The sequence below is a fragment of the Dermacentor andersoni genome, chromosome 2, assembly GCF_023375885.2.
Source record: "Dermacentor andersoni chromosome 2, qqDerAnde1_hic_scaffold, whole genome shotgun sequence".
NCBI classification, from domain to species: Eukaryota; Metazoa; Arthropoda; class Arachnida; order Ixodida; family Ixodidae; genus Dermacentor; species Dermacentor andersoni.
In genome coordinates, this window is record NC_092815.1 from 162,501,074 (window position 1) to 162,527,351 (window position 26,278).

Below are 26,278 nucleotides of genomic sequence, written 5' to 3' on the forward strand. Positions count from 1 at the left end.
AAAATACGGTGATTAAATTATTGCGCTCTACTGCAACTGAAAAAAAGAAAATCGGGCGACAAACGACCCCACCCCAAGTGCATTTTAATGATGATTTGACAGCTAAACAGCGGTACAAGAAGCATTTTAATAAACAGAAGATTGCGCATTCGAGGCATCAGAAACTCATCAGCCCTTCCACTCTGTCAAGAAGGACGAGTAGCGAAGCTGTGGTGTACTTTTCCTCAATCGACGTATCTGTGTATATAAGGGTATTATTATTATTATTATTATTATTATTATTATTATTATTATTATTATTATTATTATTATGCACGTACCCCGGATCTTTCTTTCGGGAGGAAGCCCAATCCAAGATAACTTTCTATGCAAATGAGTGAGGGGTACCTTTACCTTTATTAGTACAAAATGTAAATATTGCCCATAGTTCACCATAATGACGCGTCGCCATAATAAGGTGTGTGTCGCAGATACGCCTGTGAGATACACCTCTCCTTTACTTAAGAAACCACATCAAATGGACTTGCGCAAGAAGGAAGCGCAGGAAAAACACTGCTTAGAGCAAGCAAACAAGCTCAAGTGTAAAATAAAGATTTCTAGCAGCGTTATTGGATTAGCTCTGAAAAGGCTATAGAGAAATATATATTTGCGGAACAACCATAATTCCTTTGGATCCCTCGTTTAATGCTCTATGAAGTGCCAAAATCGACTCGTGGTGTTATGTTGGAAGTTACGTTACGATGCGTGGCCGCCAGTCCCATAGAACCGCGCACAGCACAAGACGCTGCGGTTCTAGACGTACTACGCTTACCGCGGAGGGTTAGAAAAACACTTCTACCGGATTGTACCCCCCCCCCCTGGGTACGTGCCTGATTATTATTATTATTATTATTATTATTATTATTATTATTATTATTATTATTATTATTATGTCCCAAGAATATTCAATGACCTACCTGATCATATATTTACTGCGACTTCGAAACGAACATTGAAAAAAATGTTGAAGGCCCTATAAGATATGTATAAATCTACATTCCTCTTTTTCCTTCTTGTATTTCTTTTGTCACTGATTTCAGCTGAGTTTCTGTTTCATTGTTGTGTGATAAACTTCACAAGCTTTTAATTTCTGTACATGTTGCCATTTTGACTTTGTTTGCCGACATGCCGGGCCAAGTCACGCAAGCCACTTCCTTGGCTTTGACGGGCCTGCCTTCTGATGTACGATTATTGTAAGATGGCAACAATAAATTAATATTATTATTATTATTATTATTATTATTATTATTATTATTATTATTATTATCGAAGGACGCAGACACCGAATATATCTTTTGACTGTGGAGTGAAAAATTCTCATGCTTTTATGAACTAGTGACGTGTGCAAAAACCGCCGCATTGCAGACGGGCATCCTATAATATCTACAACTTCACTGTAAACTATGTAATTGCGAAAAGTCGATGACACTCGGCGTAATCTGAGAGTCGTCTTAGTGGTTAATTGTTATATAATTTGTTTTGAGATGTTTTTGACAAAACAAGAGCTACATCCGTTTTCTGTAACTGTACTCCCTCCGTACATGGCCACGTATTGACAGCCGACGGGAATTCTCTAACGTGTACAACTTCACTGTGAACAAACTAATTGTGGCAAGTAAATAGAGACTCATCGTAATCATAGAGTCGTCTTAGCGGCCAATCTAAGTTAGATTTTTTTTTCGGGATACCTGCATTAGATTGAGAGCTACAGGGCATTCGCGAGAAACTGGAGACGAAAATTTTCTCCTGGCGACTCGGCTCGTATAGACGGACGGACATCGACCACCGCCAGAGGGTGTAGCTATATGCAGCTTTGCCGTAAAAGAAAATGCACAAAACAGCACGCAAGCCTGAAAAGCCTGGCTGGAGCCGAAATATTGACTCAAAACACATCCACGACGTAGGCGTGGCGATCCACAAATAAAAAGAACAAAAGAACGATACGCGAGCAAATAAATGAATACGTGCACCAATAAACATGAAAAACGCTTAACAGAGTAAGGTAGAAAAGCGGGCGAGTGGGAAAGCATGCACGCTTATTAATAAGCGCGAAAACAACGGAAGACACAGCTAGAAGCGCTCGTCCTGTGTTCTTCTAACTCTGTGTCTTTCGTCGTTTTCGCGCTGATTAATAAGTATGAAACTAGGGGAGTATACAGCAAAAAAAATTATGTAAACGCGATGGTTACCTAAAGCTAGGATTGGACGTAATGTAGATATAACCGTCTGACGGAAAGTAGAACAAGTTGCAACACGCAGGTTTTCCTGTGGCATGCTCGTCTAGATTTCGATCTGAAGAAACGTCGGCCTGCTGGTACCTGGCTTCCGAAGATGATGGCGTACTTGAACGACCTGTCGGTGTAGTATAGAAGACTCCGGCCTGGGGCCCCTAGCCTATACCGATCACATTCTCTAGCTGAGTCCCGATGCAGAACCACACCGATCGGTCTTCGATGCCTCTCTGATGCCCCAGTGACCTCTTGCTGACACCCACTGACCCCACTTGCTCCCTCGCTGGGCGCAAGAACCCCACGTGACGAACAAGTCAGACAAGTTAAGGAACAATGGGAGAGCTTACCTGATCACCGTTGCGTAAGCGGTGCCGCGCCTAGGGCCGCAATAGCGGCCATGTCGACAGGGGCACGCGCGCATGCAATTTTGGACGAGTATAGATCCACCGTGCAGTCATCGACGCACATTAGCGTTATCAATACATCCACGCACATTTTATGCAGGTTTGTCAGGTCGTTTGCTATGAGAAAGTCATTAAATCACCACCGTATGCCCCCATATTTTGCCTAGTCTAATGTGCCTCGACTGTTGCTGCTTCCCTTACATCCCCATTATCCAGACTAGAGTATGACTACAGAGACATAACAGCCAAGTCCATCTATAGTCCTACCTTTGCCCTTTGGAATCTCGTTATAAAAGCCGTTTTATACTGGAGATTTCAAACTCTAACAGTGTCAGCAACTTCAGCAAGTCAGCAGTCTTCCGCGCTATCCGAGGCACAGTTGGCGTGGCTTAAACTTTTCTAACCAGGACGGTGGCGGCAAGCGGCGCGGACTTCGAAAGCTCCACCGCGCACTTCAGGGCAACTCTATTTGCCTCGGGAATCCTGCCGGGTATACACGGAATTCAACTTAACGCGGTGGCGTCTCGATTGGTTCAGCAACAGAGTCGTTGTACAACATGCCTTTCCCTAAAAATGTTCGGAACCACTTTAGGCCGACACGAGGAGTTGGAGAAGAAGGTTGAAAGACCACGAGAGTGCATGACGCGGAGGCTGTTCGCTGTTTAGCCTTTCTTTTGTTTTTTGCCTTTGCTCGTTCTAGTCGCCCCAGCACCTACTGCGCCGTTACAATTTAGATACTTGGTTGCGTCCTCGCGCCTTTGCGCTGCCTTCTCCTCCGAGGTAGCAGGATCGCGCGACGCATGCGACTTTAGTTAATGCACCCGTACCTTTCCAATTATGCAATTGTCGCAGCGACGTTAACTGGTCCTAGTGTTTTTGTCGTAAATTGTGGCTTTTATCTCATATGCCATTAGATTTTCCTTTAGCTCATTCATTTCTGTTTTGCAATTTTCGCATGCACAAATGAATCTTGCGTGAAAAGAAAGAAAACCATGAACATATAACAAGGAAGGAAATGCACAAGGTGAAACATCAGCGCCGAAAAAGGAAGCTCGGCATTTTCTGCATTAGGAAGCGCCTCTGCTAAAGCCTCGCGTTAGGGCTTTTCTTCGAAAAAAAAAAAGAAATATAAGCAAACTTCTATTGTGCGGTTTTACAGAACGTTCGTACTAAGCAATACAATCAGCCAGCTCAGCCTTGTTTTTCTTTTTGTTCCGTTTGCATGGTTATTATGCGTTTTATTTTTCGTATTTTAAGGTTTAAATGGTAAGAATTCCTTGCGCAACGTTTAAATATTACGTTAAGTGCTCGCAGATGAGGCAAGAAGGTATTCATTTCACTCCTTAGTATTTCCTACTGAACTGGTTTGCTCACCTTTTGGTGTCACCTTTTCCCATAAGTTAAGGGGAGAGTATTTTTAATATGTCATGAGCGAGTGAATTTCTTTTCCTGAGTATCTTTGCACGTTAAAGTAGCATCAACAAAGAAAAAGAAAACAAGAGGTATGCCTAGATTTTCTGCCATGAATGAGTTCTTATAGCTTATTAAAAAACAGCAATTGTCGAAGACCATATGCTGCCACGTTTTCTTCTCTATAGGCAGTGAACGCACGGTCATTTTATATTTCACTCCGCGTAGTTTAATGGAGCTGGTCATAGGGGATTGCAGGAAATGCGTTACGCTCATATGGGGGCACGGGCAAGGAGAAGCTGAGTATTTCTCCCTTTATTTTACCCGTGTTACTCGAGAAGAATGTTCTGGGGGAGAAACGTGAGGAAGTTATCGCAAAATTCACCTGACGTGTGACTGTTCACTTGAGTAGGCTGAGAGAAGAACGAGGAAGACTCAGAGGAAAGGGAAGACGTCAATTGCAAGTTCCACATAGTAAGGCAGACATGTACAATAAAATGAAAGGTGCATTTTTTTGATGCAATGTATCTGAAAAGACGCACTCTAAACATGAATGCTTACCTGATTTGCTTTTGCTCTCTGGACACTTCAATGCAAGACGGATATCACGGAAAACTGTTCACATCGTCTCTACAGACATGGGCGAGTTTTTCGCTGTATTACCTGCAAGAGGGGGATGGGCTGGGCGCTGAGCACTTTGTAAAACTTGTGCTTTGTTATGTTTTGGATTTAACCATTCTTCCTTTCTCTCAGCTTTCACTAAACGTTAATTATCCCGCCTCAGTAGTGCTCAACTCAACTGCCTAAATTTTGTTTACCCTACTTTCTTTCGATCTGTGCTTCATATGACTGACATGCCTGTTCAAGAGAAAGCTTTATTTATCTGCGCAAATCAATTTTCCGGAAGCGGCGAGGATGGAATCATTTTGCAATTTAAAACTGTACCATTTCTAGGTACAATGTGCTGTATCAGTGGTATGGTGTACGACAAGGCCGCCTCCAACACAAATTCAGGCGTTGTTAACGATGATATACAGTGAAGCTGAATATGCCACTCTGGTATTCGCATTAGCCTGGTGCGCAGACGCGCCAGAGACCTGATAATATATAAGTAATATCGATGCCGATGACACTAATACTCTGAAATATTGAGTTAATTTCATTTTTGTTTTTCAGGGCTCGAAGGCATAACAGAAAGGAGTGGGTTTAATGAAAAAAATATACATGACCGGGTTGTCATGGTTACAAAATAAATTATTTATTGTTGTAGTGAAGTTTGCCGTCTCCGGGACGATGGCCATGAAACAAGGAAGGCGGTTCGAGTCTAGACTTTCTCAGAGTAGCGGAGTCGTAAAATAATTTTTTTTCTTTTGTGCAAGAGGCCCCACCAACTTTAACATGTGGATAAAATGGATGATACACAGCTAAGAAGTGTTAAGAGCTCTGATCTCTGATAATGTGGATAAAATGATAAATGCAGCGAAAAGGCAAAACCGAGCCCACTTACGGCGTCAAATATGGATCCCATGACTCCGATTAGGGTTCTTTTTAGCTCCTGGTCCCAGAATAGCTTGGACGTAACCAACGATTGGCCCTCTTTTCTGTTAGATGCTTGTATTTATCAGGTATTATTTCATACACATTTTCAAGCTGCGTTCGCGCTCGCCATAAATTCAGAGGCAGGCTGCAAAGTCTACGTTCTGGCGTTGAATGTACCATTGTCTGCAGACCAAAATGGTGGTGGTGATGTTGATGCAAGCGGGGTTAGCCTGGCAGACTTGGCTGTTGGTTGAGGAGGGTTCCGAGCACCATGGGAAGAAGAGGATTTCTATACGAATGTGTGGAACATTTAGTCGCCCTGTAAGAACTGCGGATAGTGCGCAATAATTTTTTTTCTAGCATTCATCTCACATTTCTACGAGATTGAACTGATTGAATCGTGGTTAGATATTTCACGCGGAAAGGGACACTCGTGTGGATCGGTTGCGGTAAATCAAGAGACAAGTCATATAAAGCGACAAAACCCACGCACAATGAAACCTTTCTGTTTTGTATCATCTTATATGCCTTATATCACAAAAATTCAGTTGTTAACTATTACCTTATATTATAGCATGCGACGCCCATATCATGGTGCGCTATAAATAGAAGCTTCAAATGTATAGTTCGTACGGGGAGCACGAGTTTTCTGATATGCTAAGCATGATGCGAACAATTGTACCGTTACTACTTTGAAGAGTGTAATGTAGCAAGACGTAAGAGACGTGGAAATTTCTTCTCGTGGAAGGAAGTTCTCTGGAACAGCCTCCCCCCCCCCCCCCTCCCCCAAGATTTGGAATGCTCGAGGGAAATGCTGATAGCTTGCAGCGGGCGTATCGCCTCACGTATTTCCGAGTGGTCGGTAAATCTTGTAGATCGCGTGTGTCGAGCGGTGGTGCCTTTTCGTGTTGTCTTGTTGTTGCCTCACTTCTTTGATCTGGTTCTTTCCAAGGTACAAGTTTCGTGGACGAGACGGGGGACGGTTTCGCGATCAGTGATTTTTTATTTTTTTGCAGCTCCAGGGGAAAGAGTGCGCGCATGCTCTGCGGCTAGACTCATTCGGTTTAGGTTTTACTTCACTACCAATCGCGCAAACTTCTAGCATGCGACTGGCGCCAAGCAAAGACTCGTTAGATTTGGCTGCGGCAGAAATTACATGAAGTATCGGCATTCAACGCGTGTCGACTATTGTTCAAAAGATGATGCCTTCAGAAAGCAATGAAGTATTTCTCAGAGCAAGTAGGATAAAGCCTCATCTGGCTGCAACTTCCAGGTTGGTGTGCACCTTTTAGATTCAGCGAAAACCTAATTTTAACAAAACATTCACCGCGGAAAACTGGAATCAGATAGCAAAAAATACATGAATAATGTGATAGCTCGTACTAAAGGTAGGCTGAATAAAACGAGAAATAAAAACAATCAAGTTCATGCGTTTTCGTTTTTCTTGCGCCTTCTCTATTCTCATGGTTTGTGTATGTGTGTGTCTTTTCTGTTTGTAATACAGGTGTCGCTTAGACGCAGACGCATAGTTTTGGGCCTGGGGCGTACTTAAAAAATAAAGCACAATGATTTTGCACTGTTTTGTTGTATTAGGCGGAGGAGGCAGTGCACCTTCCTCCTTAAAGGGCTCCTCACCGGCTCTAGCCATATTGAGCTGACAAACACAGTGCATACAATGCGCGTTCACTATCGTGTCTACATTTAGTTACAGGGCTACGTACGCGCCACGAAAAGAGCTTAAATTGCAAAGCAAACTCGATGCGCTTTTTTTTTTTTTTATCGAGGACGTCGTGCTCGCTGCCGGAGAGTGGACGTCAATAGCAGAAGTGCGCCTACGTAAGTTGCAGTGCTCTGACGTCACCCACAGTGACACGTGACTGCAAGAATTAGTCAAGGCAACATCAGTTATTTGTTTAATCGGTTGCCTCCGCAGGCGATCTGAAGTTTACAGAAATAACAAGACCGACAAACTGAATGCGTGCGAGTCTTTTCCATCTCGTAAGCTTGTTCTCACGTCGTGCTGTCTGGTGGGCAGGAAACGAAATTATGTGCCATTTTTCTACCGGATTCCAACGCGCCTTCGTGCTTTTATCCGCTTGCGTCTGCCTCAGTGCTCGTGACTGTGGTACTGATTTATACCGCTAGTGAGGTGTTTTCGTGCAGAGATTGCACAATCGTGCGCTGCAGGAAACGAGACAAACTCAACAACTCGCTCGCGCGACTACCACCGGAAGTGCACCGCTCAGCAAAAAGGCACGCTCGCGCGCGCAAGAGAGAGAGAGAGAGAGAGAGAGAGAAGGCGGGGCCCGTGACGCATTCTGTCACGTGATTTTGCGGCTGCGGAATGGGAAAACACGGGGAAGGAACTTCGCTTGCGCAGGCTAGATGCGGGGGCAAGCGGAGAGGGTGCCTATCGTGGCGGTAACGCTCGCCTGGGTTCGCGGCACTTCAAATAATTCTATCTTCCGTATTAACGAACAATTTAAAAAAATATATATTATTGCACTAGAACACTACTTACAAGGCACGTAGCAACTTCCGTCGTATTATCAAAACTTCCTATGTGTCCTGTAGAGAGGCCCTTTATCATTAACGTTTTATTAGGCCTTTTGCATGTTGTTGGAAACATTGCACCAGCTACATCCCATCAAATACCTTCCTACATGGCGCGATGCGTGTCTTGAATTCTTCGTCAATGTGTATTTCAAGTATTTTGAACTGTATGCAGTTAATTTACGAGGAACATGTGGTGCGGGTATCAGGCACTGTGAACTCAACTTACCGACCTTACGGCAAAGTCTAGCATACTTACCTCTTATTTGTCAACTAAACAACTTTAAAGTGTCGATGGATCCATTAATTTTAAGCTCAGCTGATTACAGCTTATAGTCGGTTAACGAATTAACAGTTTGGGGAGTGAAGCTTAACTTTTCGCCGATGAACGCTTGACGCCCGGTGAATTCTCTGGCTCGTCTAAACTCATTGGTGTTTTATACATTTGACGACAACTATAAAATAACGCTTCCTTTAAGTGCATTTTTATCGAGCACTGAAGGAACGCAATACGCTGAAAAAGAAAAGCGATTGCTATCTGGCAAAGAACATCAATAGAGAGAAATGACGCTACAGGGCGTCCAAAGCTCCATGTGGGGTTAACGACTTCCCACGTGCGCATAGCTTCGCTCCCTTGAAAACCGATAGACGCGGCGGTATAAAGCGCAAATATAGAGAAACTTAGGGCCTAACCACATAGTGCGGATCGACTGCTTGACATGATAGTCGGGAAACCCAGCCGGCTTCATTAGGCGCCAGCGAGCGCGTTGAGAGACGGGGTCATCGAGGGTCGTTAACCCCCTTGGCTCGGAGTCGCAACCTGCAATCGAGCACCCGCTGTGCGCATTTCCCTTTGCACAACCTTTACGGCCCTGTGTACCAATATCTTTGCATTAGGAATATTGATGTATGGGATCCCTGGTTCGAAACCTATCATCGAATAATTTATCTTTAATGAGAAAGTTAGTAACGAGGCGAGATCAGAACCTGTCTGCAGCAATGTGGCGGGTATGAGGCAAATAATATTGTGAATTATAATCTCTAGACTCGACTGATCCCATCCACTCTAAAGAAATTTTCTGCGACAGCTGTGTGTGTTTTTACAGCAGAAACCATCCACTAAACAAGGGCAATTTCTATGACATGCAGTGGTCGTCGTATTTGTTGACTGCAGCAGTACTTGCTGCATCCTCAAAATGCTTGCAATGTTGCCACTACTCTCAGATGCAGCGAGCTACAGAAACCTTGCACAAATTATGAAGTGCCAATGTTTAGCGGTCGCTAAGGTAGGACGTTCTGCCCCGGCCTGCGCATATCCGCCAAGAGGAAGGCTTTTCTACCCAGCTTTGGTGTTCGTGGGAAATGTTTTGTGGTTGTTCGCAATCGAGTAACAGTAAAACTGAGTATGAGGTGGTGGCTTCACGCTGACACGACTACGATGGCGCATGCAAATGACGAACACAGAAAACGCAATTACGAGCTTTCAATTCAGAGTAAAAAATTAAGGTAAACAATGAAACGAAACTATGACGTTCACGTTAAGCGGATGGGCACGGGCCACTAAGGTCACGGAAGTACAGCAAAGAAATATTTAGCCCTACAGAAGCATCGTGTACTGGGCGAGTTGGTAAAGGTGCCATAGCGAAAACAGCGGGAGTGGAACAGATACGAGAGGGCGCGCCTGCTCAGAACTACACACTTTATTGAGAAAAAATGCTAAACATATGAACTTATGACGTACACCCCTAGAACTTCATAAAATAGAAACTTTGGTAGCTTTTGATTTTAGTAATTCAGTGCGAACTGCAGTTAAGAGGCCTTTTCTCGTGGCTCTCTAGCTTTCGCGGTTTGTATCTGGACGGTGCATATTCCTTATTTCTTCGTAAATACATAAAACAATTGTTGATAATTGTCCTGTCTGCATAATTCGGTGCGTGTTCGTGAGCTGTATTCTCCCATTTGTTGCCGTTTCTGTACTGACGATGCCACGTGCATATATGGCGAAACGTCTACGTTTTTATTGTAGTTCATTGTTGAGTAAAGCCAGTGATAAAAAAACGTGGAAATATGAGTTCCCTTGGCTTTTGAAACATTATTTTTCGCTTGGACAGCTTAGCTGCTCGGGAGCATACATAATCACATATTCAGAAGAAGAAGGATAGAAAACAGTATTGAATTACCGATAATGTATAAACGGCTATCCAATTCTTTTATAACACTCGTGAAATATTCACTGACTCATATCGTACACTCGTACAATGAAAAGAAGCCTGCTGGCTTGGTGACAAGGCTACAATTGCTGCTGCACTTGTGAGTATGAAGCTATTACCAAAGCCTGTTTCAGTAAAAATTTTGCCAAACTTTCAGCAGGGCCAAGCATTTTCTGCTTTGCATTTTTATGAGCAGTTATCTGCTGACTCGTTCCGCCTCTCGTAGTCTCGCTCATTCGGCCCTGGTCAACGACCAGGCACGCCTTTCCCTTCTTTCTTCCAATGGCGAAAATCCTTTTTTTTTTATTTTCGTCGCAACATACTGCCCCGTTCACAAAAGCTAGCATGAATATTTTTTTTTTATGGTCACCTTTGGCTTCACCGACACTCTGCTGAAAGCCTTTCTTTTCTATTGTGGATCCTTTACGCAGCTAAGTGAAATCGATTAGCCAAGACGGACATGTTCAGTACGTTTCTCTATATTTCCACGAATGATTGCCGCAGAAGATTTAGTTGGAGTGGTGGTTAGAGCAAGGAATTAGGGTGGTTTGATTCCAAGATCTTAGGAAAGGAAGAAAGGAAAAAGTGGAGAAGGAAAGGTAGGGAGGTTAACCAGCTTAGCTTAACCGGTTTGCTACCCTACACATGGGAGAGGGATGGGGGAGATAAAGATGGGGAAGGGGGAGATGGAGAGAGAGCACATAGCACAGCACACACACATTGTCCGTTGGAGTCCATCAATCTGGCATGGCACGTGACATCACTCTCACAGACGCTTGTCCAATCCAGTCTCTTTCAAAAACCGAAGTAGTCCTCTTAGGGAGTTGTGGAACAGCACCGGGGGGTGTCTGGCTTAGCATTTCCGTCAGAGCGATGAACTTTGTCGACACAAAAGTTTTTATTCGTATTGCCCGGAACAAACAGTTTTAATTATAACAAAACGAGCAGACAAACATATGCATAAAAACATATTCACTTGGTTACCATGCCGGTAAGTTCGGTACATAATCTTTGATGACGGACGGCCTGGCCGACTCAGTTCGGTGATAATTCCAAGGTATTTCGTTCCGCAACTAGGCTTCCTTTATTTTTCTTCGCTGATATCATTATCGGATTCTTGGGCGTCGACATCTATTAACGGCACTCCCACGCAGCACTCAGTATAATTTTTCCGTTGATTATGACGTCCGTGGGGGTAAAATGGGCTGCCCGTGATTAAAACGAGGCAGCGAGAACGATCGGTAAAATAGATGGTCGTGTGGGTGCGGAAGGACGAAGAGAAACTAATAACAGAAAGGAATTGTGGGATTTGTCCGAACTGCAATTTTCGTTCTCTCAGGAGCACGGCTAACGATTTCCAAAAAGAATTACAAAAAGTGTCCCGAGTATTTTTTTTTTTTTTTGCCGCTGCACACTCGTCGTCTGCTCTGATTTATTTTCTTATTTCCTTTATTTTCCGCGCATAGCGTGGTACGAATGGCATTTATTAGGATAAAGATGACCAGAACATCACTCCAAGGTGACTTAAGGAAGAACATGAAGCGTGATCAAAACCCGAGTGGAAGTGAAAAAAATTACTCACGTTGTACGCATTAAGGGCAGCGTAAAGATCTGACAGATGGGCTATTCGTAAGGGCAAAGGGAAGGAGGGGCTCTCCGATCATTACCACTGCAATGAGGGAAGCGCATGGGTATCCATACTTTTTGAGGTGGTTTCCACAAGATAGGAACGCCATGACTGACGAGCATCATGGACAGGGGACTTATACGCACGCGAGATAAGCGGGGCCTCATTCGCAATGGCTTGCACTTTTCGCCCCTGCGCCGGCGAAATCAGCCACCAGAGGCGTCGATATTAAATTAACTCCGCTAAATCAAATCCGCACGTTTTACTTTTTAAGCTGATAGTATAACTCTGTGCGCATAAGACTTGCATCATCCTGCGCCGTAGTTACAAGTGGTGAGACATGAAAATACCTTTCCGTGCTACGTCGACGACGAAAGTTCGACCAGCTTCTAGAAGTTTTATTTATTTACTCGTGAGCTGTACATCCCGGCAGAGAGCAAATACGTGTATTCTGAATCTTACTATGAAGAATTGCAACTGGACTGTTTGCTTTCGGGCCTAGTTTTATACGTCCTGCTTCGATAGCTTTCAAGATCTGGAGCGAGCGTTACGTCTTATTTCACTGTCAGGTGAATGACAGGTTGCGCACGCCGTTTGTGAAGAATATGGTTTCTGCAATAATTGGCACAATGCGATTGCCTATCGACAAGTCGTATAGTTCGCACGGATGACAAGGTTTTCTCAAGTATTTAGGTACTGCCAGAAAAATTCAAACCACAATCGATGTGCCCGTTGACATGCGTCTAAGTGCTTCGCGCTGAGAATTGTATAGTGTGCGACAAAAATATTGCCTGCTTTAGATTATCTTTTCTGTGAAGCTTCATGTGCAGTTTCACTTGTACCTTTGTTTGTAAGCTGTGGAGTAGCATGCAAGTATGAACCAATGAGGATCAGTAGGAATAAGCAGATTGGACTTATCCCTCTGTTGAAGTATACTAAGCACTGAGTAATTCAGTGTACTTAGTCGATTGTTGTATTCCAGGCGCTTTGAAGACTTCTGCGGTCATTGTAATACCTAGCGTGCCGCTGCGGAGAAACGGCATTTACGACGGAAAGTGACGCCTACGGGCATCACCACCTTTTCGTGTCTCCTGCATTGCTGATCCTAATCATAACGTCAAAAGACTAACGCTACGACTGATCAATTCCGTCTCCTGAAACGCTGACCTACCTAGTGCCACGTTTTTTCTAAGCTAGCATAGTGCTATACTGACAAGTGACTGTTAGATTACATTCATTTTCTATGTTAGTGAAATGTTGACAAGTGAAAGGCGCAAAACGCAGCACTACGAATTTTAATTTGGGCGATTTCGTATTCGGGCCAAAATCTTTCTTAATTTATACACGTTTTTTTACGCTGTGTGACGATCGTGAAAAAATGGATCTAGCTCATGAGATATTGCCCTTAGAAAAGGGAATTGTGTACTTTATGTTAAATATTGGATCGCCACAGAAGCCTCACTTTCTTTTGCTGTTTTTAATGGGGTGCTAATAAAGCAACCAAAGATTACCTGCTTTTCATTCAAGCGCATACTGGGCGCTCACAAGGTGCGATGCGTTTTCATGTGCATCAATAATTTATGTTTTAGAAGAGAAACTTTAGTTGAGGCAGAGAAGCGTGATCGGTTATTTTCCTTCAGGTATTTTAAAACAGCGGCGCTATTGTTGTTGCACGCACTTTTTTTATCTTCCTTATCTCGTGTTATTGCGTTAAGTTGCGAAATATGAAGTACTGTGTTTGTGCCAAGCTTGTAGCCACAACCACAGATTCGCTTCGTCCGCCTATCTAAAATCTTGCGGCACGGCATCGATCCACAAATGGGAACAACGACATCTGCGCGTGCGTCCCTAATGCACGCAGATACAGCATTTCATTTTTTCCCTGCAGGGAACGCAGTGGGGGGGGGGGGGGGGGGGGCGTTAGCGTTTGGAGTTCTTCCTTGAAAGAAGGCCTTTGCGCTGTTGAGCCTAAGTGAACACGTCCATGCCTCATGCGGTGGCAATCATTTTGAAAAAAACAGAAAAAAGAAACAGAATGTGTTGCACGTTGAATTCACATTATGGCTGCGTACATCTACGATACAAAGTACGTACACCGTGCAAGAACAGCATGGTGGTGCTTCAGCTTCAGGACCAGTTGCACCTTTTGCATGGCTCTGTTTAGGTCAGTGTTCTGGCAGATTCGTTGCTCAACAAACTGTTCTGCAATTGTCGGAGGAGCAAATTGTAGATCTTTTGACTACCGTTCGTGAAGTCCTAAATGTTCCGCAAAGATACATTGGTACTAGTATTCTGAATGTTAGGGCATTGTTGTAAATGTGATACTACAAAAATGCTATCAAAATAACTGAGATAATGGATATGAAGAAGGCTTGTCGTGACACCGTAGTGGCGCCTGAACAATGAGACAACATCTGTAGTAATATATTTAGAATGCCCTTGTCCAATAAACAAATGATATGTATCTCCTTGTCATCCGTGCTCCTGCACTTACGCATATCAAAGTTTCAAACACTCTCTTCAATGCTGGTGAAGTTCAGTAGCATAAACGTTCTGTGTGTTTCGAAATGTACTCAATGTTTCGGGCCTATTTAGAATGATGGTTGCATGCTAATTGTTTAAAAACACGCAATGACGTCCTTCCCAGTTTCAGAAAAGCAAGGTATTGGGTGGTACCTTAAGCTGAAGAACAATTAACAGGCAGCGTTGGGTGAAACTTTGGGTGTTGCATGACTCTCCCGCTCCTTTAAAACAAGTGCAAATGACGGTGATGCAAAAAAGCTGCCTCTGTTCGCAGCATTGGATCGCCTGAGAAAAGCCGTCCACGTGAGGCGCGTTGCTTCTCAAAAGCGGCAGTATTGACGAGAAGCTTCACTCAGCATTCGTGTGCATTGAGCCGCTATAGGAGCCCTACGTTCAAATAGAGCGTTTTATGTGGCTGGGTCATGTAAGATGTACAAGTCGGCTTTAACGTATACCGGGATTGAGTGGTGATAGACAAAAAAATAAATGTCAGATATGATAGGCGACGAAGAGCTGTGCTCTCTGCGACTGTCATTGAAAACAAGTTACACTCCACACGGCTAGCATGAGAATTTGTAAATTATGACATATATAAATAAGCAGAAGAACTGTCTTTACATGCTGTGCAAGTATACCAAGGGTCAACTTGAAGCTTTATTAGATGGAATGCTTAATCCATGCGTACGCTAGCCTGCAGATGGTTTTGTACAGAAATGCAATAAACATTCTTGGAAAATATTTTCGACTCATAAGTGCTCTAGAAGACCGATATCGAAGAAATATTTTTTTTCGCGGAAGTACCAATGTGAAATTGTCAACTGATGTTCTGTCCATATGTTACGATACTTTTCTGAATGTTTATCGATGAAGTATTGCAGGCACAGCAAGGATGAAAATTGTTCGGTGTACGTGACGTGTTCTACCAGCATATTTGCTCAGGCAGCTGGTTCGGTTATAAAGGTAGTGTGATGGCGACGAATGTTGTGATGGTGTGACTTCAGCTATAAACAAGCTGGACCAACGTCCTCAAGAAATGACATTTATCGTGCGCATATATGTCTGCTTTGGCCGAATTCTGATAGTTGGTAGTGCCGTTGTAAGTTTACTTTCTTTATGTTTATTTATTTCGGACTTTTACAATTGCACATTACACTGCCGTTGTTGTTATGTCGTTTCTTGCGTTTTATACTTTAAAGGGACACTAAAAGATAGTCACGTTACGCTAATAAAATGTTCTTTCAAAACACTATTTTCCTGAATTCAGGTTGATTAATGGAAGAGTGGATGAAGGCCAAAGTTCAATTTTTCTAATTTTCGTGTCGAAGCCGCGCAGCGCCCGTACATGAGTGAGCCTGTGCGGCAGTATATATGAAAAGAAACAGCCCCGTCACGGAGAAACCTGTGCTCGTTAACCATCGTAACCGATTTGCAACCTGTGCTCCTGGTGTTGTTCATAACATCCCACTGTCATGTGGAAGAATGTATATTGGACAGACCGGCGCCTTGCCTTAACGAAAGGTTACGCCAGCACAACAGTTTAAAGCGCACACCTTCATCACATCTGTGAGCACATTGTTGTTCATTTGGCTGTAAGCTATCTCTTTTTTGAAAAAAACGCACGTCAACTTCAGGCACGTGGATCAAAAAGCTCGTGAAATCATTGAAGCTGTCCACATAAATAAAAAACATGAACATTACACTCCCGTCCCATCTGTCAACCTCCACGATTGTGAAATCAGTCTCCACGAAAGATGTGACAAATACGAGTAGCGTGAGGGTGGGCGCGCTGAAGGTCTGCTTCTTTTTCGTCCTTCCTGTTTGCAATAAACCAGTCAATTGTTATTTCAGCGCCTTTCCTGAATATTTCCCTGTCTTGTGTTGCCTTTATTTTCGCGCTGGAGATCAACCAGCTCGCCACGTTTTACACTCTACCAGTGGAGCGCGACGGATTTCAAAATATTTTTGGGCCATTTGGGCGGTTTGCTGACCAAAAGTATTTTGCAGCTTGCTATGTTCGGTCTTTTGTCCTTTCAGAATAAGACGAATATTTACCCGACAAAACGTTAACTCGGCTTGAGCAGACGCTGTCAGAATCCGTTCTGAACCGTGCATCGGTGGTCACGTTAGGTAGAAACGTGCTGGACTTGCTAATCTGTATGCAAACCGGTGAACTGCTACTCACAACATAGTGAAGAGCGAGAAATATGCATTAAAATTTCTCCTATGAGCATGAAAGAGGGAAAGAAAACAGCAGAAAGGCAGAGAGGTTAACAAGAATATCTGACCGCATGACTACTTAACACTGTGGGGAAAGGAAATTGAGAGAAGAGGTAGGAAAAGAGACTTGTGTGACGCTGCGAGATCAGAACCCAATCTCCAGTGAACCTGTTTCTTTCGAGCAACTGCAATGAAAATTTCAGTTGCCTGTAAATTAATCAATCACTTTAAAACGTTGCCCCTACGTGTCTGGTTCGTGTGTAAACTTATCACCCTATAACCTATTCGGTGTATTGGCAAAGAAACTTTACGAACGCAGTTTTTCATCGACGCGCATTTTACTTTGCCAGAATATTGGCGGCATTATACACTCCGCTTTATGTTTCACTAGATGTGATGGTGTAGCTGACAGGTCTCCCAGGGCATCATGCTGTATATTGCGTTATTCTTAAAACTCATCTATTTCACTCCAGATAGCCTGCCTACTAAATATACTGGAAAAGCCTGCAACTTGTCCGCACACTTCGAACTTTGTTTAGACATTACCTTGTAATCTTCCTCTATCTTTAAACAAATATAAATTATGTACATTTAGTAGTTCATCGAGGCCACCTTAGAAACGTACTAAAAACCTCGCTTAATGAATAAATGGGCAGCAAAAATGAAGAGTGCACTAATTTTCCGCAACGCTCCTCATCTGGCGAGGAAAATCAACATTTTGCCACACATTGCACTCAACACGATCGCTCTTTGCAGTAAGTATAAACTTGGTGTAAAATAGAGGTATCTCAGATTATTTGGAACCGTAGCTGATAACAGCACTATAATACTTGAACACATGTTCAAATTTGTTGCAGAGGCAGCATTTACTTCGCGCGCATCTGCCTGGTACGAAAATTCGCCATACCCTTTCTTCAATAATCGCTAAATTTGATTCCGGTGGCGTTTGTTGCTCTGCCAGGCAAACGGGCTAAGTTCTGAACGCTCGTAAAACACTCTTATTCTCTGTAGCGCTTGTATACGTAATTTAATGTATAAAAGCCGCAATAAACCCAGGCGCTTTTAACTTTGACTACACATCACTCATTACATGGCCCTTACTTTCACTAAGCAGAAACAAGGTATCTTCCTTAGTTCAACGTGAGCAGGGAGTGAAATTAGTATGCACGAAATTACGATAAAAACGAGGGTGCATAAACCTGTGCTTTTTTGTAACGCTCCTAATTCAGCCAGTAATTCAATATGTCGCGACTCATCGCGCATAAGATGCCCCTCATTTCTCTTTTGTACGAAGATTGTGTAATTCAAGAGTTCTTTCCTGGAATCGGGAAGCGTAGCTAATAACGGAAGCGTGACATTTTGAAACAAATTTTAATACCTGTTTTGCAAAAACATTATTTCATGCACGCGCATTTATCTTGGCACAGAAAGTTTCCACATTATTCCGCTTATAGTTTCTAACTTTAATTTTGGTGGCATTTGTAGTGATGCAATGGCTGCTTAAAACATTTTACGCCACTCGTAAACGTTAATCCTGTATGCTCTGGAGCGCTTGATTACGAATTTTATTGCAGAGTACGTAATGAAGTGAAGCGCTGTACATTTTGCGTGCACATTACCTTTTCGTGCCCCACACTTTCGCCAAATGTAAACTTTTGTGTAATATAGGACACTGTCGAAGCACTGGGAAACATCACGTAAAATTTCACATAACACTTTTGAGCACATGATTTACGAAACTTGTTTAAAAAGATTCTAGTATTTCCACAGGCACTTCACTTCGCGAACTAATGGGGCAGATTTTTGATCTTCATGGCGCTTTTACTTATGTAAGGGCAATGGGCTAAATCTTACGCCGCTCATAAAATACACTCATAACGTTCGAGAGCGTTTGCATTAGTAATTTGTTGGAAACGCCACACTTCAAACGCACCAACTTTTAACTTTAGTTATAAGTTACCCATTATCTGGCCCTGACATTCACATATAAGAGACATGGTACCTGGCTTGGTTCACCGTGGGCACCGGGCAAACTTCGTATAATGCAGAGAAATAGAAAAAGAAAACGCAAATTCATGAATTGTTTGTGACGCTTCTGACTGGACCAGTAGCGCTAAAATTTCGAAAAACAACTAATTTTACAAATACAGTAATAAATCGACACGCATTTACTTTGGTACACCGATTTACTATTGAGGTCGGCCGGTGTTTGCTATGTTTGATCTTGGCAGCCTATGTAGCTATCTCATGGCAGCAGGTAAAATTTTGCAGCACTCCTAAAACACACTTAGAAATCTAGGATTCACATTCATATATCATTTATTGTAAATTGCCAAATTAGTACACATATTTAGAACTTTCCTACACAATACCATAACCTTCTCTTTATTTTGACTAAATATAAAAAAGTTGATTCGTTGAGCTCACCGAGGACACCGGTAAAACCAACTCCAAACCAGTTATGACACATCAACAAAAAGGAAAAAATCGAGGGTTCAGTGATTCTTTGAAACGCTTCTATTTACAACATGCAAACGGAAGCTTGGTTTAACATTGCGACTATTTTCAGCAGATTTAAAATTGCTGTCTTGTGCAGTTGCTTGAGGTACTTGGGAAACATATCAAGTGACGGCACTATGGCACTCTGGAATGTTCGAGTGAGGAACTTTTTACAAGCTGTAGCTAAGCTACAGAGATGAAACATTCATTATTTGTTGCGAACGGCACGCTTCCTGCTTCAAGGAAATTTAAGCCCCGTGCTTTGCATAGCTCAACCAGCAGAATGGTGTATGGAATAATCTAATTTATCTCGAGGGCTACCATTCCGATTTTCGTAACAAACGCTTCTTTGGGCGAAATGCAAGAACAACAGAAATTGTGGTGTTAAGAACAGTTGTGCAGCAATGCAGCAAAAGAAGAGATAAATGCAGTAGCAAGGCAGACAGGACCCGGCTTGCATAAGCATTCCGCCACTTGGCTTGAGCCCCTTCAGCGGTGGTGAGTTTTGCAACAAGGCAAACCAGTAAAAACTTCTGCCAGGAGGGCCTAATGAAGTTTTACGAGGGCGCAGTGTATTCATGCATGAACTAGCCATGTCTCGTGGGCACCGCTGCTTTCAGCGCTTGTGAGGCGAACGTAATTTAATCAACCTTGCGCCGGGAACCGGCTGGTTAAGATTGCGCAACGAGACGGCTTGTTCGAAGTATAGTGGAACAGCTGCAGATCTGGGCAATAATTTCTCATCTAGGTTCACTGTCCTCTCCTGGCCAAGAATTCACAGCGCTTGCTTGGGAGCATGTTTTCTTTCCACGCCGAATTTTCGCGATACCATAGCACTTTCTTGAATGGGTACTCGTCGCATGGCAGACCGGGAGGGAGGCAGGCATCATGTTAATCGGAGAGCAGGTAGTAGTACATGACGGCATTGAGTTTAGTGTTTCACTGGCGGAACTAATAGACGAACATAAGGAACAAAACGCGGACGTACGTGGCCTAACTATACCAACTTGTTTAATACTGTTAAGTGAGTGCGTAAGCACTCCGTCCATCATGCTCATCGAAGATGAGGCCGAGTTTGCCAGACCGAACGGGTGCAAGTGAACGATGTTTTTCCGGCCCAGCGCATCATCACACGTCGTGACCTTGTCATATATCCCCCCCTTCCCACAACCAAATCAGCGTGTTTTTTTAACAATATTAGACAAGTTGGTAGTTTGCTCCACGAACGTCCGCGTTTCGTTCCTTATGATCGTCCATTAGTTCCGTCAGGTCAAGACTAAGCGCAATACAATCATGAATTTTCACCAACTAAACCTGTTCATTGCTTTCCGAAACGTAGTATTAATAGTTTGCTAAGATGGGGGTGAGCTCGAAATGTGCGTTCGTAATTTCAAAGGACACACGCCGATAGATGAAGCAACGAAGACATCGGCCACCTGATCTGAACGCGGGCAGTAAGAGGCCGGAGGAGGAGGAGGGGGGAATATGTTACACTCAGCACCCAGTTTTTCAAAACAGAGTTATTTATTTGTGCCGCATGGTGATGCCTTAATGCCTGCAATAGCGCATGGAGCTTAAGAAAGCGAAAGAAAGCGATGCGCTAGAATGGGGCAATGGTAAATCGTCTCGAGCGGAATATCGGCGGAAGTTATAAGAGAAAGAAAGAGCGGATAATTTATTGAGGAAACACAGAGAGCTTGGTCCGAGGTAATATCCTCTAGCCTGTTACTCTGCTCAGAGAGGTTGGTTAGAAGGAAAAAAAAAAAAGAGGAGAATGAGGAGTGACGTGGCGAACAAGTTTGGCAGTGAAATCAATACAGCAGTGCTAAACACCTTGCGCTTCTATTTTGTTTTTTTAGTGCTGCTTGGTGAATGACTCCACGAGATAGATGATCCGTGGCTAGTGTCGCAAAGCTTGTCGATTGGAAGGAAATTGACTAACGTAGAAAACGGACAGACATTCGATAGAATGTTTAAAAACTGTTTAGGCAATCCAGTAAACATTTTAGAACCAGTGGATAGCGGCTTTCCATCTTTGCGCGTACCCCAGACAATTGCAACGTCTCTCCGTTTGGGCCGCAACATCACCACAAGATGGCAGCGACATATGTTTGCATACTCCGCCGGGGGAAAAGCTGGTGAAAGAACAATGCAAATAGTGAAAGACTATCTACCAGCGCCAATTCCAAACTTATTACCACGATTAAGATACAATGTATTGTGGTGCAGACGAATTGTCCGGTGTGGTCCAGCAGAAACGACCTGCTGGGATCTCCCATCCAAATGGCCGATCCGAGGGGACGTGCCAGGCACTCACACGTTCGCGAGCGCCAGGAAGGCGCAGAATAGTGATGCATTGGGAAAAAACAGCCACCTTGGTTGTGGTTGTACATAACAAGATCTTATCACAGCGGTTGTCTCAGCTCACCGGCGATCTTATATGGACGCGGTTGTACGTCGTGGGTGCGGTGATATAATGCTTTCTGATACCGCTTCAGCAGCATCCGGCTAACGTACCTGGCGTTCGTGTAGGCGCGAATGCAGTGCTTGTTTTCATAATCGGTTGTGTTGGCACAGGTTGCCTCCGTAAGAGTGGACGCGGGCATCACACCGCTCTTCTGGAGAGAACGAAATTACGCTTGCATCATCTTCTGTAGGACATAACTATCTTACAGTGCAATAAATACAGTATTTATTAAAAAGTGAGTGTTAAACGTAGCTTTGAAAACTTCTATGGTGCCCTACTGCTTCCATTAAAGTAACCTACTTACACCCCCCCCTCCCCTATACACACTTTACTAAGAAAAATGACAGTATAAATAATTCTCCAAAACAACAGTAAAAAGAACTGTGGCCTCCTATACTGCAGGCTAACAAGAAAAATACAACACATAGGTGTACACTTGTCTACAGTAAAATAAAGTTGCTTAAGAATGATGTAAATAAAAAGAAACCGCGCGATAAAAGGTTATTTCCTTGCTTTACTATATTTGAACTTTGCAACAATTCTCACAATTCCCGAGCTAATACCGTGCGAGAATATGATCCTTTACCGTCTCATAAAAATGTGCAGTTTAAGCCAACACACAGAGAGAGAGAAAGGTTTAAAAACCAAGAAAGACTCTGAGGTTAATGAGAGAGACATCCAGTTGAATACCTCGAGGAATTAAAAGACCGGAGGAGAAGACAAGGGTAAGGGGAGCGATAGTTTCACCGGCGTAATTAGTTATAACGACGCTGCGTCCGCACATTTACTAGGAATGCCCTTTGTACGTTCCATTAAAAAGTCACAGTGCAGAGGCAAAATGCGTAACGTGCCCATACTGAAAGAGGGACGTAATTCCCCTCACCAGGCTCTTACTCCTGCGGTTACACAACAACGCTGCTTGATCGCTTCAACTTTTCTCTCGGTGCCTTCGCCTACAACCCTCCGGTCAATCCTCTTTTCGCAGGCACTTCCAAGCGTCTGATCGTGCGCGAAGGCCACCAGACGGAGCTGCCGTGCGACCTGCGGGACGCGCTCTCCAACGACTCGCTGGCCTTCGTGCACTGGTACCACACGCCGGAGCGGGAGCCGCACGGCTCCGGGGGCGCGGGATCCTCGCTCGGATACGGGTTCCGCGCGGCGGCCGCGAGCCGCGAGCCCATCTACACGGTGGACTTCGGGCCGGACCCGACGCTCAGCAGGGAGGCCGCCGCCAGCGGAGCCGCGGGGGGCACCATGGCTGCCGGCACTACGGGAGCCACAGGAGGACGAGGGAACAACTTGTTACAGGTAGGCAGGCTCTACGAAGGGAATGACCTTCGTTCAGACGCACAGAGCGACGTATGTGTGGCAGTATTCGTTGAACCTCTTTGGGCGTCTTTCGTGCCAACTTGGGTCAGTCGATGTGTGCAACTAGGTGCGTGTCACTCCTGAATGCACCTTATTTTTTGGGGTGAGGTGGGGCACCAGCGTGGATCACAGGGTACGTGTCGATGCGCATGTGCTGCTCTTGAGCAGCCCATATCTACACCTAACCACAGCACAAGCACTGCAATATTCAATTATTTTTGTCGGAATTTATATTCGCACAAGCAGGCACCCCGACAAGTCGCGGCGGCGCCCCCAGATGGCGCAGCGCGTCGAGAAAGGAGCGCGAGAAACGAGCCCGGTTGCACATACGGCCTGATACATGACGCGTTTCAGCGATGACAGTACCGTGTGCGCTACAGTGCTTCACAGTGCTAATCGCATTAATGTCCTTGTTCATCCTCAGACGGATTATGCCAAGTATTTATTACAATAAAATTAGTTTCCAAACTTATTTTCGGCAAGATGTCATTAGCCAGCAGCGCGTAGACCCTATTTAGCTCGATACCTCCACTGTGGAGGAGGAGGAAATAAGGACAGAAAGCAGGGATGTTAACCAGAAATGCGTGTGGTTGGCTACCCTACTCTGGGGAATGGGAAAGAGGGAATAAAAAGGTGAGATTGAGAGAGGGAGGTGGTGAAAAGCCGCGGTGAGCTCCCGCACGCACGCGCAGGACCCGAGCAAGTCAAATGCGTTCACAAGGGCCAGTCGCCCTCAATACCTCCACTGTAGTATTAAAGAATTAAGAAGAGCAATCAGTCTGGTAGCGAGAAATAAAAAAGCCTCAGTATGTTTAATATACAGGGTGTTTCAGTTATTAGCCAGAGTTTGCAAATGTTCCGATGCACTCGAAGATGGCGCGACCAAATATGTTTTGCTCCCTTTTGTATGCAGTGTGTCACGTTATTTTTTGTATTTTGCCTAATTAAGTAAATAGTTAAGATTAAATAAGCAACTTCTGAAGCAACGAAGCCAGGAAAGAAATCCTATTAGAAAGTTGCAGAGCGGTTTGCAAAGCGTGCGAGTAAACATTTTGTGCCTTTCTATTCGTACAGTATTAGTGTTTTTCCGCTTACTGCGGACGCCCACTAAATTCGGAAATAAAAAGCACCACGTGACATGCCCGCTTGCGCGTTGTGACTGCATTGCCCCCAAGCGTTCCGTGCACAAACGATCATAGCATTTAGCCGGGTATGTTGCCGCAGTGTCTGCTTATCGCTATCATGAACCGCCAGGAGGGAAGCACATCGCTTGCGTAGTCACAGCCAACGCTTTCGTCACAGCCCTGTTGCCTTTTAAGCGGCAGCACGCCGTACTAGATGCTATGTTCGTTCATACGCGGACAGTTTCGGAGTGCTGCAATCACGGCGCGCAAGCGAGTATGTCACGTGGTATCTTTTGTACTTCGCGGGCAAGCGCAGTGCGCTGAAAAACACTAACGCTTCATAGATAGAAAGTTAGAAACTGTCTAATCGGACGTTTTGCAAAGCGTTCTATATATATATATATATATATATATATATATATATATATATATATATATATATATATACATATATATACAACTTTCTAATTGGAACAGTTCGCCTAACTTTGTTGCTTCAGAAGTTGGTTAACTTATCTTGACTAGTTATCTAATTGAGCAAAAGACAAAAATAGCGTGACACACTATAGTATACATACAAAAGTGAGCAACATGCATTTGGTCGCGTCGTCTTAGAGTGCCTTGGCATATTTTTAATTCTGGCTAAAATTAGCTGAAACGCCCTGTATATATACGAACATTTTAAAGTGACGAGAAGCGCCTGCTTCGTGACTGCTATGTATCTTTATGACGCTTAAATTGTCGTCTGCGTAAAGAAAACAATACTTCATGCAGGCAACACAGGCAAACGACCCCGAATTGTAACCCATAGAGGATGTTACTTAGAATTCGTATGAGTCATTATAAAGGTTTGCACATCTAAAAAATGAGCTACCAAGGCTGTCAAGGAATTGTGTCTCGAAAGAGTTGTAAAGTTAAGGGATGCTTTGAATGACTGCATTTAATTTTTTGAGCCAGCTTGCGAAGTTGCTCATCTCTGTACGGCAGCACATGCAAAAACGGCTGTCTTGTTTGTTTTATGCACGTGCGTTGGTGCGCACAGGTTAACCGTTCAGCGGGCCATGGATGGGTGGGGCGGGCCTACTTTTCCATCATCGGCCACCCGGCCAGCCTCAAGGTGAACAGCGTGCGCTTCGAGGACGCAGGCCTCTACACGTGCACGGCCGTGTTCCGCGATGGCGCCCGTAGAAACTCAACGGTGCGGCTCCACGTCGTCGGTGAGTGCTATTCACCTCGTTACAGTGCAGACCTGGATAACGCTCGAATGACAGAAGGTGCGGTTATTCGATTTCGCACCCTCCACTATGACAAACAGTGTGCACGAGCTTGGAAGCACTAAATGAACACAGCGAAGCACTAGGCTGACCTACGATACCAAGTGCTTTCGTTCATGTGGTGCTAATACCTAATAATTTTATCATAAGATGACTGCAGCACAAAAACACGCTCTGCCACACTTTAGAGCACGTTGCTAGCTAGCCAAATATACAGTCGCTAGGAAACGTACAATCACACTCCCAAATGGCGGCTACAAAAACAACATTCTTTGCAATCACTAATGAAATCTGGCCTAAGCCGATTGTCACAGTGTGTGGCATATGCATGTCTTTTTTTTTTTAAGAATCCCTACAGGGGAACCCTCCTAGACTTTTGCGGTAGCGGCGAATGCCTCGTCCACCACGAAATCGTTTTGGTTGATCGTTTTTGCGTTCCACAAAAATCGCCCAATTTCTCAACTACAAGCAGTGCGTTGACGTCATAAGAATTTTGTTTAAAAGCTTGTTGTCCCCATGCAACACCGTAATGCGTGAAGCATGCTGAAGGTGGCGCGCAGTCAGTTGCTTTCATCCCTGCGGCTGCCTCCGAGTGGGGAGACGTGCAGCCTTTTCAGTTGCTCTCGCTATCCTGCTTCGTACCAGTTTCTTGCTTTTTGCAATGTCTTCAATCTTTCTAGCAGGCTGCATATCGCTCATGAGAAACACAGAATTATTCCAAACGGAAAAAAATGGCTCATTCTATTCGCTCTGCAAAAGCAGAAACTGACTTATACAGACGGCGACATATACC

General features: G+C 44.1%; 1 protein-coding gene across 2 annotated transcripts in view; it reads left to right on the top strand.

The window, feature by feature from the left end:
• LOC126540515 (neural cell adhesion molecule 2-like) overlaps window positions 1–26,278 on the top strand; it is a 309,792-nt gene that overhangs the window by 238,540 nt on the left and 44,974 nt on the right. For both annotated transcript variants that reach the window (XM_050187327.3, XM_050187328.3), the window contains exons 2-3: window positions 22,705–23,027; window positions 25,254–25,428. In XM_050187327.3, coding sequence (XP_050043284.1) covers window positions 22,705–23,027; window positions 25,254–25,428 — 498 coding nt within the window. The remainder of the gene's footprint in view (window positions 1–22,704; window positions 23,028–25,253; window positions 25,429–26,278) is intronic.